The sequence below is a fragment of the Lissotriton vulgaris genome, chromosome 5 (genome assembly GCF_964263255.1).
Source record: "Lissotriton vulgaris chromosome 5, aLisVul1.2, whole genome shotgun sequence".
NCBI lineage: Eukaryota > Metazoa > Chordata > Amphibia > Caudata > Salamandridae > Lissotriton > Lissotriton vulgaris.
Genome location: NC_141693.1, coordinates 1,998,968,763 through 1,998,987,805, shown reverse-complemented (window position 1 = coordinate 1,998,987,805; position 19,043 = coordinate 1,998,968,763). Strand labels below are relative to the sequence as shown.

General features: G+C 62.2%; 1 protein-coding gene across 1 annotated transcript in view; it reads right to left on the bottom strand.

Annotated features, from left to right (window-relative positions):
• The window catches only part of MED27 (mediator complex subunit 27), a 939,037-nt gene that overhangs the window by 31,217 nt on the left and 888,777 nt on the right, over positions 1 to 19,043 (bottom strand). The window contains exon 7 of the mRNA XM_086924771.1: positions 12,129 to 12,206. Within this exon, the coding sequence (XP_086780897.1) occupies positions 12,129 to 12,206 (78 nt within the window). The remainder of the gene's footprint in view (positions 1 to 12,128; positions 12,207 to 19,043) is intronic.

Below are 19,043 nucleotides of genomic sequence, written 5' to 3'. Positions count from 1 at the left end.
GGGGCGGCGCGGCCATATTCACGGAGCCCGGCAGGCACAGAGGGCGGCGCGGCCATGTGCAGGGAGCCCGGCAGGCACAGAGGGCGGTGCAGCCATGTGCAGGGAGCATGCCATGCATGGAGGGTGGCGCGGCCATGTGCAGGGGTGCAGGGAGCCCGGCAGGCACGGAGGGCGGCGCGACCATGTGCAGGGAGCATGGCATGCACGGAGGGTGGCGCAGCCATGTGCAGGGAGCCCGGCAGGCATGGAGGGAGGCACGGCCATGTGCAGGGAGCCCGGCAGGCACGGAGGGCGGCGCGGCCATGTGCAGGGAGCCCGGCAGGCACGGAGGGCGGCGCGGCCATGTGCAGGGAGCCCAGCAGGCGGCGCGGCCATGTGCAGGGAGCCCGGCAGGCAGCGCGGCCATGTTCACGGAGCCCGGAGTGCAGGGAGCCCGGCAGGCACGTAGGGTGACGCGGCCATGTCCAGGGAGCCCGGCAGGCACGGAGGGCAGTGCGGCCATGTGCAGGGAGCCAAGCAGGCGGCGCGGCCTTGTTCAGGAAGCCCGGCAGGCATGGAGGGAGGCACGGCCATGTGCAGGGAGCCCGGCAGGCACGGAGGGCGGGGCGGCCATGTGCAGGGAGCCCGGCAGGCACGGAGGGCGGGAAAGCCATGTTCAGGCACGGAGGGCGGCGCGGCCATGTGCAGGGAGCCCGGCAGGCACAGAGGGCGGCGTGGCCATGTGCAGGGAGCCCAGCAGGCACGGAGGGCGGCGTGGCCATGTGCAGGGAGCCTGGCAGGCACGGAGGGCGGCGCAGCCATGTGCAGGGAGCCTGGCAGGCGGCGCGGTCTTGTGCAGGGAGCCCGGTAGGCACGGAGGGCGGCGCAGCCATGTGCAGGGAGCATGGCACGGAGGGTGGCGCGGCCATGTGCACGGGTGCAGGGAGCCCGGCAGGGAGCCCGGCAGGCGGCGCGGCCATGTGCAGGGAGCCCGGCAGGCAGCGCGGCCATGTTCACGGAGCCCGGCAGGCATGGAGGGAGGCGCGGCCATGTGCAGGGAGCCCGGCAGGCACGTAGGGCGACGCGGCCACGTCCAGGGAGCCCGGCAGGCACGGAGGGCAGTGCGGCCATGTGCAGGGAGCCCAGCAGGTGGCGCGGCCTTGTTCAGGGAGCCCAGCAGGCACGGAGGGAGGCGCGGCCATGTGCAGGGAGCCCGGCAGGCACGGAGGGCGGGGCGGCCATGTGCAGGGAGCCCGGCAGGCACGGAGGGAGGCGCGGCCATATTCAGGGACCCCGGCAGGCACGGAGGGCGGCGCGGCCATGTGCAGGGAGCCCGGCAGGCACGGAGGGCGGCGGGGCCATGTGCAGGGAGCCAGTCAGGCGCGGAGGGCGGTGCAGCCATGTGCAGGGAGCATGCCATGCACGGAGGGTGGCGCGGCCATGTGCAGGGGTGCAGGAAGCCCGGCAGGCACGGAGGGCGGCGCGGCCATGTGCAGGGAGCCCGGCAGGCACGGAGGGCAGTGCGGCCATGTGCAGGGAGCCAAGCAGGAGGCGCGGCCTTGTTCAGGGAGCCCGGCATGCATGGAGGGAGGCAAGGCCATGTGCAGGGAGCCCGGCAGGCACGGAGGGCGGCGCGGCCATGTGCAGGGAGCCCGGCAGGCACGGAGGGCAGTGCGGCCATGTGCAGGGAGCCAAGCAGGCGGCGCGGCCTTGTTCAGGGAGCCCGGCAGGCATGGAGGGAGGCACGGCCATGTGCAGGGAGCCCGGCAGGCACGGAGGGCGGCGCGGCCATGTGCAGGGAGCCCGGCAGGCACAGAGGGCGGCGTGGCCATGTGCAGGGAGCCCAGCAGGCACGGAGGGCGGCGTGGCCATGTGCAGGGAGCCCGGCAGGCACGGAGGGCGGCGCGGCCATGTGCAAGGAGCCCGGCAGGCACGGAGGGCAGTGCGGCCATGTGCAGGGAGCCAAGCAGGCGGCGCGGCCTTGTTCAGGGAGCCCGGCAGGCATGGAGGGAGGCACGGCCATGTGCAGGGAGCCCGGCAGGCACGGAGGGTGGGGCGGCCATGTGCAGGGAGCCCGGCAGGCACGGAGGGCGGGAAGGCCATGTTCAGGGACCCTGGTAGGCACGGAGGGCGGCGCGGCCATGTGCAGGGAGCCCGGCAGGCACGGAGGGCGGCGCGGCCATGTGCAGGGAGCCCGGCAGGCACAGAGGGCGGCGTGGCCATGTGCAGGGAGCCCAGCAGGCACGGAGGGCGGCGTGGCCATGTGCAGGGAGCCTGGCAGGCACGGAGGGCGGCGTGGCCATGTGCAGGGAGCCTGGCAGGCACGGAGGGCGGCGCAGCCATGTGCAGGGAGCCTGGCAGGCGGCGCGGTCTTGTGCAGGGAGCCCGGTAGGCACGGAGGGTGGCGCAGCCATGTGCAGGGAGCATGGCAGGCGGCGCGGTCTTGTGCAGGGAGCCCGGTAGGCACAGAGGGTGGCGCGGCCATGTGCACGGGTGCAGGGAGCCCGGCAGGAACGAAGGGCGGCGCGGCCATGTGCAGGGAGCCCGGCAGGCACGGAGGGCGGCGCGGCCATGTGCAGGGAGCCCGGCAGGCGGCGCGGCCATGTGCAGGGAGCCCGCAGGCAGCGCAACCATGTTCACGGAGCCCGGCAGGCATGGACGGAGGCGCGGCCATGTGCAGGGAGCCCGGCAGGCACGTAGGGCGACGCGGCCATGTCCAGGGAGCCCGGCAGGCACGGAGGGCAGTGCGGCCATGCGCAGGGAGCCCAGCAGGTGGCGCGGCCTTGTTCAGGGAGCCCAGTAGGCACGGAGGGAGGCGCGGCCATGTGCAGGGAGCCCGGCAGGCACGGAGGGCGGGGCGGCCATGTGCAGGGAGCCCGGCAGGCACGGAGGGAGGCGCGGCCATATTCAGGGACCCCGGCAGGCACGGAGGGCGGCGCGGCCATGTGCAGGGAGCCCGGCAGGCACGGAGGGCGGCGCGGCCATGTGCAGGGAGCCAGTCAGGGGCGGAGGGCGGCGCAGCCATGTGCAGGGAGCATGCCATGCACGGAGGGTGGCGCGGCCATGTGCAGGGGTGCAGGAAGCCCGGCAGGCACGGAGGGCGGCGCGGCCATGTGCAGGGAGCATGGCATGCACGGAGGGTGGCGCAGCCATGTGCAGGGAGCCTGGCAGGCGGTGCGGCCATGTGCAGGGAGCCCGGTAGGTACGGAGGGCGGCGCAGCCATGTGCAGGGAGCATGGCATGCACGGAGGGTGGAGCAGCCATGTGCAGGGGTCCAGGAGCCCGGCAGGAACGGAGGGCGGCGCGGCCATGTCCAGGGAGCCCGGCAGGCACGGAGGGCAGTGCGGCCATGTGCAGGGAGCCAAGCAGGAGGCGCGGCCTTGTTCAGGGAGCCCGGCAGGCATGGAGGGAGGCACGGCCATGTGCAGGGAGCCCGGCAGGCACGGAGGGCGGCGCGGCCATGTGCAGGGAGCCCGGCAGGCACAGAGGGCGGCGTGGCCATGTGCAGGGAGCCCAGCAGGCACGGAGGGCGGCGTGGCCATGTGCAGGGAGCCCGGCAGGCACGGAGGGCGGCGCGGCCATGTGCAAGGAGCCCGGCAGGCACGGAGGGCAGTGCGGCCATGTGCAGGGAGCCAAGCAGGCGGCGCGGCCTTGTTCAGGGAGCCCGGCAGGCATGGAGGGAGGCACGGCCATGTGCAGGGAGCCCGGCAGGCACGGAGGGTGGGGCGGCCATGTGCAGGGAGCCCGGCAGGCACGGAGGGCGGGAAGGCCATGTTCAGGGACCCTGGTAGGCACGGAGGGCGGCGCGGCCATGTGCAGGGAGCCCGGCAGGCACGGAGGGCGGCGCGGCCATGTGCAGGGAGCCCGGCAGGCACAGAGGGCGGCGTGGCCATGTGCAGGGAGCCCAGCAGGCACGGAGGGCGGCGTGGCCATGTGCAGGGAGCCTGGCAGGCACGGAGGGCGGCGTGGCCATGTGCAGGGAGCCTGGCAGGCACGGAGGGCGGCGCAGCCATGTGCAGGGAGCCTGGCAGGCGGCGCGGTCTTGTGCAGGGAGCCCGGTAGGCACGGAGGGTGGCGCAGCCATGTGCAGGGAGCATGGCATGCACAGAGGGTGGCGCGGCCATGTGCACGGGTGCAGGGAGCCCGGCAGGAACGAAGGGCGGCGCGGCCATGTGCAGGGAGCCCGGCAGGCACGGAGGGCAGTGCGGCCATGTGCAGGGAGCCAAGCAGGCGGCGCGGCCTTGTTCAGGGAGCCCGGCAGGCATGGAGGGAGGCACGGCCATGTGCAGGGAGCCCGGCAGGCACGGAGGGTGGGGCGGCCATGTGCAGGGAGCCCGGCAGGCACAGAGGGCGGCGTGGCCATGTGCAGGGAGCCCAGCAGGCACGGAGGGCGGCGTGGCCATGTGCAGGGAGCCCGGCAGGCACGGAGGGCGGCGCGGCCATGTGCAAGGAGCCCGGCAGGCACGGAGGGCAGTGCGGCCATGTGCAGGGAGCCAAGCAGGCGGCACGGCCTTGTTCAGGGAGCCCGGCAGGCATGGAGGGAGGCACGGCCATGTGCAGGGAGCCCGGCAGGCACGGAGGGTGGGGCGGCCATGTGCAGGGAGCCCGGCAGGCACGGAGGGCGGGAAGGCCATGTTCAGGGACCCTGGTAGGCACGGAGGGCGGCGCGGCCATGTGCAGGGAGCCCGGCAGGCACGGAGGGCGGCGCGGCCATGTGCAGGGAGCCCGGCAGGCACAGAGGGCGGCGTGGCCATGTGCAGGGAGCCCAGCAGGCACCGAGGGCGGCGTGGCCATGTGCAGGGAGCCTGGCAGGCACGGAGGGCGGCGTGGCCATGTGCAGGGAGCCTGGCAGGCACGGAGGGCGGCGCAGCCATGTGCAGGGAGCCTGGCAGGCGGCGCGGTCTTGTGCAGGGAGCCCGGTAGGCACGGAGGGTGGCGCAGCCATGTGCAGGGAGCATGGCATGCACAGAGGGTGGCGCGGCCATGTGCACGGGTGCAGGGAGCCCGGCAGGAACGAAGGGCGGCGCGGCCATGTGCAGGGAGCCCGGCAGGCACGGAGGGCGGCGCGGCCATGTGCAGGGAGCCCGGCAGGCGGCGCGGCCATGTGCAGGGAGCCCGGCAGGCAGCGCAACCATGTTCACGGAGCCCGGCAGGCATGGACGGAGTCGCGGCCATGTGCAGGGAGCCCGGCAGGCACGTAGGGCGACGCGGCCATGTCCAGGGAGCCCGGCAGGCACGGAGGGCACTGCGGCCATGTGCAGGGAGCCCAGCAGGTGGCGCGGCCTTGTTCAGGGAGCCCAGTAGGCACGGAGGGAGGCGCGGCCATGTGCAGGGAGCCCGGCAGGCACGGAGGGCGGGGCGGCCATGTGCAGGGAGCCCGGCAGGCACGGAGGGCGGGGCGGCCATGTGCAGGGAGCCCGGCAGGCACGGAGGGAGGCGCGGCCATATTCAGGGACCCCGGCAGGCACGGAGGGCGGCGCGGCCATGTGCAGGGAGCCCGGCAGGCACGGAGGGCGGCGCGGCCATGTGCAGGGAGCCAGTCAGGCGCGGAGGGCGGCGCAGCCATGTGCAGGGAGCATGCCATGCACGGAGGGTGGCGCGGCCATGTGCAGGGGTGCAGGAAGCCCGGCAGGCACGGAGGGCGGCGCGGCCATGTGCAGGGAGCATGGCATGCACGGAGGGTGGCGCAGCCATGTGCAGGGAGCCTGGCAGGCGGTGCGGCCATGTGCAGGGAGCCCGGTAGGTACGGAGGGCGGCGCAGCCATATGCAGGGAGCATGGCATGCACGGAGGGTGGAGCAGCCATGTGCAGGGGTCCAGGAGCCCGGCAGGAACGGAGGGCGGCGCGGCCATGTCCAGGGAGCCCGGCAGGCACGGAGGGCAGTGCGGCCATGTGCAGGGAGCCAAGCAGGCGGCGCGGCCTTGTTCAGGGAGCCCGGCAGGCATGGAGGGAGGCACGGCCATGTGCAGGGAGCCCGGCAGGCACGGAGGGCGGCGCGGCCATGTGCAGGGAGCCCGGCAGGCACAGAGGGCGGCGTGGCCATGTGCAGGGAGCCCAGCAGGCACGGAGGGCGGCGTGGCCATGTGCAGGGAGCCCGGCAGGCACGGAGGGCGGCGCGGCCATGTGCAAGGAGCCCGGCAGGCACGGAGGGCAGTGCGGCCATGTGCAGGGAGCCAAGCAGGCGGCGCGGCCTTGTTCAGGGAGCCCGGCAGGCATGGAGGGAGGCACGGCCATGTGCAGGGAGCCCGGCAGGCACGGAGGGTGGGGCGGCCATGTGCAGGGAGCCCGGCAGGCACGGAGGGCGGGAAGGCCATGTTCAGGGACCCTGGTAGGCACGGAGGGCGGCGCGGCCATGTGCAGGGAGCCCGGCAGGCACGGAGGGCGGCGCGGCCATGTGCAGGGAGCCCGGCAGGCACAGAGGGCGGCGTGGCCATGTGCAGGGAGCCCAGCAAGCACAGAGGGCGGCGTGGCCATGTGCAGGGAGCCTGGCAGGCACGGAGGGCGGCGTGGCCATGTGCAGGGAGCCTGGCAGGCACGGAGGGCGGCGCAGCCATGTGCAGGGAGCCTGGCAGGCGGCGCGGTCTTGTGCAGGGAGCCCGGTAGGCACGGAGGGTGGCGTAGCCATGTGCAGAGTGCATGGCATGCACAGAGGGTGGCGCGGCCATGTGCACGGGTGCAGGGAGCCCGGCAGGAACGAAGGGCGGCGCGGCCATGTGCAGGGAGCCCGGCAGGCACGGAGGGCGGCGCGGCCATGTGCAGGGAGCCCAGCAGGCGGCACGGCCATGTGCAGGGAGCCCGGCAGGCAGCGCAACCATGTTCACGGAGCCCGGCAGGCATGGACGGAGGCGCGGCCATGTGCAGGGAGCCCGGCAGGCACGTAGGGCGACGCGGCCATGTCCAGGGAGCCCGGCAGGCACGGAGGGCAGTGCGGCCATGTGCAGGGAGCCCAGCAGGTGGCGCGGCCTTGTTCAGGGAGCCCAGCAGGCGGCGCGGCCATGTGCAGGGAGCCCGGCAGGCAGCGCAACCATGTTCACGGAGCCCGGCAGGCATGGACGGAGGCGCAGCCATGTGCAGGGAGCATGCCATGCACGGAGGGTGGCGCGGCCATGTGCAGGAAGCCCGGCAGGCACGGAGGGCGGCGCGGCCATGTGCAGGGAGCATGGCATGCACGGAGGGTGGCGCAGCCATGTGCAGGGAGCCTGGCAGGCGGTGCGGCCATGTGCAGGGAGCCCGGTAGGTACGGAGGGCGGCGCAGCCATGTGCAGGGAGCATGGCATGCACGGAGGGTGGAGCAGCCATGTGCAGGGGTCCAGGAGCCCGGCAGGAACGGAGGGCGGCGCGGCCATGTCCAGGGAGCCCGGCAGGCACGGAGGGCAGTGCGGCCATGTGTAGGGAGCCAAGCAGGCGGCGCGGCCTTGTTCAGGGAGCCCGGCAGGCATGGAGGGAGGCACGGTCATGTGCAGGGAGCCCGGCAGGCACAGAGGGCGGCGCGGCCATGTGCAGGGAGCCCGGCAGGCACGGAGGGCGGCGCAGCCATGTGAAGGGAGCCCGGCAGGCGGCGCGGCCATGTTCACGGAGCCCGGCGTGCAGGGAGCCCGGCAGGCACGTAGGGTGACGCGGCCATGTCCAGGGAGCCCGGCAGGCACGGAGGGCAGTGCGGCCATGTGCAGGAAGCCAAGCAGGCGGCGCGGCCTTGTTCAGGGAGCCCGGCAGGCATGGAGGGAGGCACGGCCATGTGCAGGGAGCCCGGCAGGCACGGAGGGCGGGGCGGCCATGTGCAGGGAGCCCGGCAGGCACAGAGGGCGGGAAGGCCATGTTCAGGGACCCTGGCAGGCACGGAGGGTGGCGCGGCCATGTGCAGGGAGCCCGGCAGGCACGGAGGGCGGCGCGGCCATGTGCAGGGAGCCCGGCAGGCACAGAGGGCGGCGTGGCCATGTGCAGGGAGCCCAGCAGGCACGGAGGGCGGCGCGGCCATGTCCACGGAGCCCGGCAGGCACAGAGGGCAGTGCGGCCATGTGCAGGGAGCCCAGCAGGTGGAGCGGCCTTGTTCAGGGAGCCCGGCAGGCACGGAGGGCGGCGCGGCCATGTGCAGGGAGCCCGGCAGGCACGGAGGGCGGCGCGGCCATGTGCAGGGAGCCCGGCAGGCACGGAGGGCGGCGCGGCCATGTGCAGGGAGCCCGGCAGGCACAGAGGGCGGCGTGGCCATGTGCAGGGAGCCCAGCAGGCACAGAGGGCGGCGTGGCCATGTGCAGGGAGCCCAGCAGGCATGGAGGGCGGCGCAGCCATGTGCAGGGAGCCCGGCAGGCACGGAGGGCGGCGCAGCCATGTGCAGGGAGCCTGGCAGGCGGCGCGGCCATGTGCAGGGAGCCCGGTAGGCACGGAGGGCGGCGCAGCCATGTGCAGGGAGCATGGCATGCACGGAGGGTGGCGCGGCCATGTGCACGGGTGCAGGGAGCCCGGCAGGAACGAAGGGCGGCGCGGCCATGTGCAGGGAGCCCGGCAGGCACGGAGGGCGGCGCGGCCATGTGCAGGGAGCCCGGCAGGCGGCGCGGCCATGTTCACGGAGCCCGGCAGGCATGGAGGGAGGCGCGGCCATGTGCAGGGAGCCAGGCAGGCATGTAGGGCGACGCGGCCATGTCCAGGGAGCCCGGCAGGCACAGAGGGCAGTGCGGCCATGTGCAGGGAGCCCAGCAGGTGGAGCGGCCTTGTTCAGGGAGCCCGGCAGGCACGGAGGGCAGGGGGCCATGTGCAGGGAGCCCGGCAGGCACGGAGGGAGGCGCTACTATGTTCAGGGACCCCGGCAGGCACGGAGGGCGGCGCGGCCATATGCAGGGAGCCCGGCAGGCACGGAGGGCGGCGCGGCCATGTGCAGGGAGCCCGTCAGGCGCGGAGGGCGGCGCGGCCATGTGCAGGGAGTCTGGCAGGCACGGAGGGCGGCGTGGCCATGTGCAGGGAGTCTGGCAGGCACGGAGGGCGGCGTGGCCATGTGCAGGGAGCCCGGCAGGCACGAAGGGCGGCGCGGCCATGTGCAGGGAGCCCGGCAGGCACGGAGGGCGGCGCGGCCATGTGCAGGGAGCCCGGCAGGCACGGAGGGCGGCGCGGCCATGTCCAGGTAGCCCGGCAGGCACGGAGGGCGGGGCTGCCATGTGCAGGGAGCCCGGCAGGCACGGAGGGCGGCCCGGCCATGTTCAGGGACCCCGGCATGCACGGAGGGCGGCACGGCCATGTTCAGGGACCCCGGCATGCACGGAGGGTAGCGCGGCCATGTGCAGGGAGCCTGGCAGGCCCAGCGGCGTTCACGCGCCCGGAGGGCCGAGCAGTCATGCGGGCCCAGCCGCGTGCACGCGCATGTAGCGCCTCGTAGCCAGGCGCAGGGACCCTGGGACCTCTGCTGGACTCATCCGTAGAAGTCTTAACATCTCCGCCTCGATTCCTGGCCCCGGCAGCCACGCTCAAAGTCGATAGCAGCTCTTGAAAAGCATGCGGCCCCTGGCGGCTTCGGCGGGAAAACACGAGATAAGGGACACCACGGCTCGAAGTACAAGCGCCGCTGTCATGTGCTTCAGATCCGGCCGGCCGAGCACGCAAAGGGGGTCAGATCGAATCAGGAAGGCACCAGACACGATAGAGCTCCCTCAAGGGATCCGCAGCTTCACAGCGCTGCAAGAGGCGAGCTTCACAGCGCTGTGTCTAGAATCAGGCACAGTACAGCTCGCTGAAGGGACCCACAGCCTTCACGGCGCTGCTAGAGGCGGGCTTCACAGCGCTGTGTCTAGAGTCAGGCACAGTACAGCTCGCTCAAGGGACCCTCAGCCTTCACGTAGCTGAAGAGGCGAGCTTCACAGCGCTGTGTCTCGAATCAGGCACAGTCCAGCTCTCTCAAGGGACCCTCAGCCTTCACATAGCTGAAGAGGCGGGCTTCACAGCGCTGTCTAGAGTCAGGCACAGTACAGCTCGCTCCAGGGTCACAGCCTTCACACAGCTGCAAGAGGCGGGCTTCGTGGCGCAATGTCTAGAGTCAGGCACAGTACAGCTCGCTCAAGGGACCCTCAGCCTTCACATAGCTGAAGAGGCGAGCTTCACAGCGCTGGGTCTAGAGTCAGGCACAGTACAGCTCGCTCCAGGGTCACAGCCTTCACACAGCTGCAAGAGGCGGGCTTCACAGCGCTGTGACTAGAGTCAGGCCCAGTACAGCTCGCTCCATGGTCCCACAGCCTTCACTTAGCTGCAAGAGGCGAGCTTCGTGGCGCTATGTCTAGAGTCAGGCACAGTACAGCTCGCTCAACGGACCAACAGCCTTCACATCGCTGCAAGAGGCGAGCTTCACAGCGCTGTGTCTAGAGTCAGGCACAGTACAGCTCGCTCAAGGGGCCCTCAGCCTTCACATAGCTGAAGAGGCGAGCTTCACAGCGCTGTGTCTAGAGTCAGGCACAGTACAGCTCGCTCAAGGGACCCTCGGCCTTCACATAGCTGAAGAGGCGGGCTTCACAGCGCTGCGTCTAGAGTCAGGCACGGTACAGCTCGCTGAAGGGACCCACAGCCTTCACGGCGCTGCAAGAGGCGGGCTTCACAGCGCTGCAAGACCTACGACGAGGGCAGGAAGTTCCTCGGCCACCATCTCGGTGTCAGGACGGACAGAATGCGACGAGAGACCTCAAATATTCAGCTCACAAAGGCGAGGATAGCGGCCCACGTCCGTCAGTCACGCCCAGAGCTTCAACTCCACGCGGCCTCCCATCGAGAGATGAAAAGACGACCCTTCGCCCGGGGAGGACCAGGCTGGGCCCTGAGGTCGTCACGTGGCTGAGAGCAGAGCCAGTCCAGGGGGCCAAGGGTGCCGCGGCTGAAGGGACTCTCCTCCTGCAGGGGTGCCACTTCGGGGTTCATTAGGAAGGCCCGAGATGAAGGTGGACCCTGTGCAGGGAGGTTTCCGTGGGCCCAGGAAAGGGGCGGGGGGAGGGGGGGGGGAAGGTCTTCAGAAGCATGTGCCCAGTACTTAATCTGAGAAAATAATAAACGCCAGGGCACGTGTCAGGAGACCCCTGCAGCTCGCCCACCCAATGCCCGTGGCATCGCTGTCAATGACAGTATCAACACAACGACTGACCCTCACTCTCCGACAAGTGAGACAATTCAGACTACTCTAGGCCCCCGACGCTAAAGTGATACGTGGGACGCCGGTATTAGTCATTTTTAATGCATATTGTATGAATAAACAACTATTGTGCTCATCTGTAAGCTAGACAAACAACGCCACCATGTGGCAGACTGTCATGAGTGCCGGTGTGGACAATTAAGTGTCGGTGCCGAGAACCGAAAACCACCTGCTCAAATTAAGCACTGCATCTACCTGTCCGTGTGCTCAGGATGATCTGGGCCCACAGGACCACCAGGACGTACCCTGAACGCATCAGTGGGACCTCCTGCTACTGGCCCAACCAAGAAGACGATGGCTTTGACCTTCCATTTAGAGGCCCAGTGGTTGGCCTCAAGAGCGCAGCCAATCAGCATGATGCTTGTGTGGCTGAGGCAGGCGGCTCCTAGGCAGAGAGATCTGGGAGGAGAGAAGACGGAGCCCAGGCCTCCGCTGGTCACACGCACGTGCCATAGGCTGATGGAGAGAGTAGAATACAGGCGGGGCTCGAGTCGGGATACCACGCAGGTGGACGGCGTCCCCCCACTTATTTTACTGGGAGCTCTAAAACTGGAGCAAATGGAGCCACACATTCACTCTTTGGACTCTCTGGGGCGAGATCAGATCCCATTCAGAACGCTGCTCATGCGCTGGCTTCTCCGATGCTATCGCATCTAAGGGGTGAGCGAGGGGAGGCAATGAGTCTGATGGTGCAAGCCACCTTTCGTGATGTCACTTCCTGTTGTGACGTCAGCGCCCCCCCCCCCCCCCCCCCCACTTCTTTTTTTAGGACTTGTGCCCTGAATGCAGGTGGAAGGGAAGTGTAACGTGTTGTGTTTCAAGCCACTCCTAGGCAGGGGATGCCAGAGTAGGCCTAGAGAAGGCCCGGGCTGCGTTACCCTCACGCTGCTGCTCTGTCGCTGACCCACAATTCTCCCCAATGACCGGGCACTCCTATCACTCTGCCCTGATGACACGGCTTTCAACGACTGGCCCCTCCCATTTACAGACTTACCATGAAGGAGCGGACCACCACATCAGGCATCTGGGGCAGCTGGTAGTGCAGCAGGGCCGTGGTTGCATGGTCGGTCACCTGCATGGAAACAGAGAGTGGACATTTTAGTCAAAAGTGCAAAATACTCTGCTTGGTGCTGTCACTTCAGCAAAACTATGGGGGAAACGTCCCCCTCATCACTAGGTAACAAGAGCAGGGACTGAAAATGTACCCCCTGCACTTCAACAGCAGTTTCCCACCCGCTCACCGCACCTCAAAATAAATTTGCAATGTCCTCCCACCTTTAGGCAAGGTGGAAGGGCGTTGACGCCGCTTCCTTTCCCAACAGCAGGAGTAGAATGCGACTAGCCACATATTCTAATTCGGCCAAGGGTGTCGGGGCAAAAGACTCTTTTTTCCATCTCTCCCTAATCTGTTAAGCAGCTGGAGTGGAAATCTAATGTGAGCGGGCTTAGGAGCGTTGCAGCATCGGAATGCGGCAGCATCGGAATGCGGCAGCATCAGAACGTGGCAGCATCAGAACGCGACAGCATCGAACGCTGTAGCTTTGGCTCCCAGCATCGGAACGCTGCAGCATCGGAACGCTGCAGCATCGGAACGCGGCAGCATCGGAACGCGGCAGCATCAGAACGCTGCAGCTTTGGCTCCCAGCATCGAAACGCTGCCGCATCGGCCCCAGTATCGGCCCACCCACTGTGATCCTTTATTTTTTGGTCCTCCTATTGTCGGCTCTTCTGATTGTCCTGTGTGCATGCGCGGTACTGATGCTCTATTGTCCACATATATCCTGTCAGCAGGGCCGGACTGGGAACCAAAACCGGCCCTGCAAAGTACTCGACTTGCCCCCACGGAAGTTGAGGGTGTGGCCGAGCGGTTTGCCAGGGCCGGTTTAGGCCGATTTTGTTACAGGGCCCGAAATTGCAGCTATGCTGCAAAAATGACCCAGTAACAAAAACGGCCCCCAGGCGCCCAAAACCAGTGCCCACCCTGGCGGTCCACCGGAGAAATGCCCAGTGCCTGCTACGGCCATTCTGGCCCTGTGTTCGGAAATTGCTAATCAGCCCTCAAAAAATCATAAAAATGATACTAGACCTGCAGATCTAGTGACTTAAATATTCTACTCGACTTAGTTGGAATGCTCATGACCCATAAACTGGTTTCAAATAAAGAAATCCTAGGCAAAGTTTTAAATTCCAAAACAATCAGGGAAGTGCAGAGGAGTTGATAGAATCACCCTCCAAAGCAATATATCTAAACAAAGAGATTCTATCAATGTGTGGACATGTATTTTATTTGTTAGTTTTTCCGTGATGAAAAGATAGTGAAAGTACTCTCTCTTAGGGTGATAAAGATGAGAGCACAATGTGCTTTTTAAAATACCCCTCACACACTAAAAAAATCCAGTAGTGTCATGCTTCATCATTGGGGTCTTCCCGTCCCTCTACGGGGCGGGGCGTGCTACGACCTGACCGACTACGCGGGAGCACTAAAGTGGTGACAGGACTATGTGATGGTGCAAGGTGTCAGTGAAAGTGTAGGGACCTAACAATGTGTGTGAGTACAAAAATTAAAAATCCTCTGGCTAGTAGAAAAAAACAATTTATTAGCTTCTCTAGCTGGGGACATTAAGAAGGGGGTTTTGGGGTTGAGCCGATCGCTACAACCTGGTCTACATGTTTCGTAGGCAGTCCCCTACTGCCTACTCATCAGGACCTTCTACTGGTCCCTACGGGAATAAGCTCAGTTGCTAAGTATTGTCAGCCTGTCTTCCTAAAAACTAACAGTAAAATTCCACTGCTAGTTTTATGCTTCAGGGCATGAGCTGGCCCCCTAGGAAGCAAAAATTGTCAAAAATAGGTGACCCAAATATGGTCCCTGTAAAGAAAAAGGGAAAAAAAGGACACAGATATTTACATTTATAGCTGTGAATTATGCGCTTTCATTCTTGTTTGCGCCACAATTTCACTCATCAAATCCATTCACCCATTATACAGAGAATGACTTTTGAACTTTTATGGACAGAGTGATGGTTCAATCTGCCATCCCCTGGCTGTACGTAGGTGATACCTAACAGTGGACAAAAAACACACAGATGTTCATAGTAGGAACTGTGGTTTGTCACTGCGCTTACATAATTATCTGCGCCACAATTCTTCATTTCAAATTTCATTAGACCATTGCCTAAAGCCCTAATACAAGACTTTATGGACAGAGTGATGATTCAATCTTCCATCCCCTGCCTGTCCGAGTAAATTCCCGAACTTGTACGCGCCCACTGTAATTTGGGCTGGTTCTATCTCCACACACACACATCAAAGCGACTCAATGCATACAACAACATTTCACAGGATTAAAAAAGAAGAGGAACCCGATCTTTCATATTAGTCATAAGGTTGCGGTCAATGAGACAAAAAAACAAACAATGAAAGTCCCCACAGACCAGGGCGTACCCCTGCGTTAGAATGGTAACTATACATACTGTTGTGGCAAGTACGTGGTGCCCCATGAGCTGACAATCGGTAGGATTTCACCGCGGCGCTCTGCAAGAAAGAGAGCCACGCCCTTAGCGTTTTGGTCGAACTGCTTGGGAAGTGGAAAAAAGTGTCTCAAAACCCACTCGTTTTGAGACCTGGGGTAAGGGTCTATAACTTACTTTGTCCGCATAATCACTAAGTCTTACTTCTACCGATCCTGCCGCTCTGCTGAATGCTCTGCTGAATGCTCGCGTGTTAGGAGCACTGGATGTGTGTGTGGAGATAGAACCAGCCCAAATTACAGTGGGCGCGTACAAGTTCGGGAATTTACTCGGACAGGCAGGGGATGGAAGATTGAATCATCACTCTGTCCATAAAGTCTTGTATTAGGGCTTTAGGCAATGGTCTAATGAAATTTGAAATGAAGAATTGTGGCGCAGATAATTATGTAAGCGCAGTGACAAACCACAGTTCCTACTATGAACATCTGTGTGTTTTTTGTCCACTGTTAGGTATCACCTACGTACAGCCAGGGGATGGCAGATTGAACCATCACTCTGTCCATAAAAGTTCAAAAGTCATTCTCTGTATAATGGGTGAATGGATTTGATGAGTGAAATTGTGGCGCAAACAAGAATGAAAGCGCATAATTCACAGCTATAAATGTAAATATCTGTGTCCTTTTTTTCCCTTTTTCTTTACAGGGACCATATTTGGGTCACCTATTTTTGACAATTTTTGCTTCCTAGGGGGCCAGCTCATGCCCTGAAGCATAAAACTAGCAGTGGAATTTTACTGTTAGTTTTTAGGAAGACAGGCTGACAATACTTAGCAACTGAGCTTATTCCCGTAGGGACCAGTAGAAGGTCCTGATGAGTAGGCAGTAGGGGACTGCCTACGAAACATGTAGACCAGGTTGTAGCGATCGGCTCAACCCCAAAACCCCCTTCTTAATGTCCCCAGCTAGAGAAGCTAATAAATTGTTTTTTTCTACTAGCCAGAGGATTTTTAATTTTTGTACTCACACACATTGTTAGGTCCCTACACTTTCACTGACACCTTGCACCATCACATAGTCCTGTCACCACTTTAGTGCTCCCGCGTAGTCGGTCAGGTCGTAGCACGCCCCGCCCCGTAGAGGGACGGGAAGACCCCAATGATGAAGCATGACACTACTGGATTTTTTTAGTGTGTGAGGGGTATTTTAAAAAGCACATTGTGCTCTCATCTTTATCACCCTAAGAGAGAGTACTTTCACTATCTTTTCATCACGGAAAAACTAACAAATAAAATACATGTCCACACATTGATAGAATCTCTTTGTTTAGATAAAGTTTTAAATTCTTCGAGCCGCCATTTTCTTTTTTACCACATAGGAGAGAACCTTCAAATATGCGAGTTCGGCATGCCTGCTGTACAGAAAACACTTGTTTGCTCTAATAGACTTAACTTTTGCTCCATAAATAATACAAATCTAGCGACAGATAGGATACACTTGACCCCACCGACTTGCCCCCTAGTACATTAACATTATCACCAGGGCATCATATTCAAAACCTATCACTTTTAATAGGTACATTACTAAAGTATGAAGATGTAACACACTGTCATTTTCGAAATGGCCAGATAATTTCAATCTGACATGCAGTTTTACCGATAAAAAATATAGTTACTAACAATAATGTTTGGAAATCGAGTTTCTGTAAATATCGGTCATTTGCACATCGCCAAGTAAAGTGCTCTCAATTGTTTTGTTCCTATTTCAATCTGTGTTGTCATCACACTTCTCAATTATAAAAAAAATGTTTTTGTAATTCATGATATATTTTAAAATATTTGTGCTCATCATTTACAAGCTGTTTAAATGTTATGTGTTAGAAACAAACAGACACCTCAAAGCCTTTTGTTTCACAATGATTGACAGCTCACTTGACAAAAACCTCTAACTGCAGTAAGAGAAAGGAAAATAAACTCCCATTTTCCAAGCAGAAATTGGTAAAAAGACAAACTGACATTAGACCTCTTTTCTTGAACAGACAGTAAATATATCAAGATAAAAACTGGATTTAATGGCATCTTTATTGCTCATTCACTTTATGTATGAAGTGAACATTTGTTCCTTTCCAGATTATGTTCACTCCAGTAGGTGCTAAAATAGCTCAATTTGATAAAATTGGACTCACCATTGCGAGTGGGTGAGAAGATTTATCGAGGTCTGATAGATAATCTGAGAGGCACACTGGAGAGTCACATCTTGCCTTATACCTCCAAAACGGCTGATCAGATTTTCACAATATCAACTAAGGGCCCCAAATGAATGAACGGCTGTTCTGCCATAAAAATGTGGAGACCATGCGTTTGAGGGTTTCAGAGTTATGTATGGAGAAAACTTCCCAAAGGAAAATCACATTATGTTTGAGAATAAAAAAGCTAATGTGCAACTTCTCATAATTTTGTAACCATTTATCACATCTTCAACAAATTTGGCACAGTGTTCAATCTTCTCCAGTGTATTTAATTTCTCTATATTTGGTGCAAATTATGCGAGGGGGGCAAACGTATTACAGTACAAAAATCTGATTTCAGTTGTCAGCCTTGACTAAAGAGGCACAACCAGGACTCTTGTATATTACCCAGCGGTGATTGCCACTGAGTAGTTATATTAGGTCAGCGTTTACACAGTAAGAGGCATAAAGATCCTATGTAGACCTCACTGGCTCCCCGTGGAGAAAAGAGCCACATTTAAAATCCTCACTTACGCCTACAAATGGCTACACAACAACTGACCCACATACCTCAACAACGGAATCAACTTCCACGTACCCAAAAGAAACCTCCGATCTTCAACCCTAGCACTGGCCGAAACCCTGAGCAATCACAGAGCCAGAGCATCGGAAGATCCTTCTCTCACATTGCAGCCAAAACCTGGAACGAGCTACCGGCAGACATAAGACGCGCCCCCTCCCCGAACACCTTCAGGAAGACCCTCAAGACCTGGAACGAGCTACCGGCAGACATCAGATGCGCCCCCTCCCTGAACACCTTCAGGAAGACCCTCAAGACCTGGAACGAGCTACCGGCAGACATCAGACGCGCTCCCTCCCTGACCACCTTCAGGAAGACCCTCAAGACCTGGAACGAGCTACCGGCAGACATCAGACGCGCCCCCTCCCTGAACACCTTCAGGAAGACCCTCAAGACCTGGAACGAGCTACCGGCAGACATCAGATGCGCCCCCTCCCTGAACACCTTCAGGAAGACCCTCAAGACCTGGAACGAGCTACCGGCAGACATCAGACGCGCCCCCTCCCTGACCACCTTCAGGAAGACCCTCAAGACCTGGAACGAGCTACCGGCAGACATCAGACGCGCTCCCTCCCTGAACACCTTCAGGAAGACCCTCAAGACCTGGAACGAGCTACCGGCAGACATCAGACGTGCCCCCTCCCTGACCACCTTCAGGAAGACCCTCAAGACCTGGAACGAGCTCCCGGCAGACATCAGACGCGCCCCCTCCCTGACCACCTTCAGGAAGACCCTCAAGACCTGGAACGAGCTCCCGGCAGACATCAGACGCGCTCCCTCCCTGACCACCTTCAGGAAGACCCTCAAGACCTGGAACGAGCTACCGGCAGACATCAGACACGCTCCCTCCCTGGACACCTTCAGGAAGACTCTCAAGACCTGGAACGAGCTCCCGGCAGACATCAGATGCGCCCCCTCCCTGAACACCTTCAGGAAGACCCTCAAGACCTGGAACGAGCTCCCGGCAGACATCAGACGCGGCCCCTCCATGAACACCTTCAGGAAGACCCTCAAGACCTGGAACGAGCTACCGGCAGACATAAGACACGCCCCCTCCCTGAACACCTTCAGGAAGACCCTCAAGACCTGGAACGAGCTACCGGCAGACATAAGACGCGCCCCCTCCCTGAACACCTTCAGGAAGACCCTCAAGACCTGGAACGAGCTCCCGGCAGACATCAGATGCGCCCCCTCCCTGACCACCTTCAGGAAGACCCTCAAGACCTGGAACGAGCTACCGGCAGACATCAGATGCGTCCCATCCCTGGACACCTTCAGGAAGACCCTCAAGACCTGGAACGAGCTCCCGGCAGACATCAGACGCGCCCCCTCCCTGGACACCTTCAGGAAGACTCTCAAGACCTGGAACGAGCTCCCGGCAGACATCAGACGCGTCCCCTCCCTGAACACCTTCAGGAAGACCCTCAAGACCTGGAACGAGCTACCGGCAGACATCAGACGCGCCCCCCTCCCTGACCACCTTCAGGAAGACCCTCAAGACCTGGAACGAGCTACCGGCAGACATCAGACGTGCCCCCTCCCTGAACACCTTCAGGAAGACCCTCAAGACATGGAACGAGCTACCGGCAGACATCAGACGCGCCCCCTCCCTGACCACCTTCAGGAAGACCCTCAA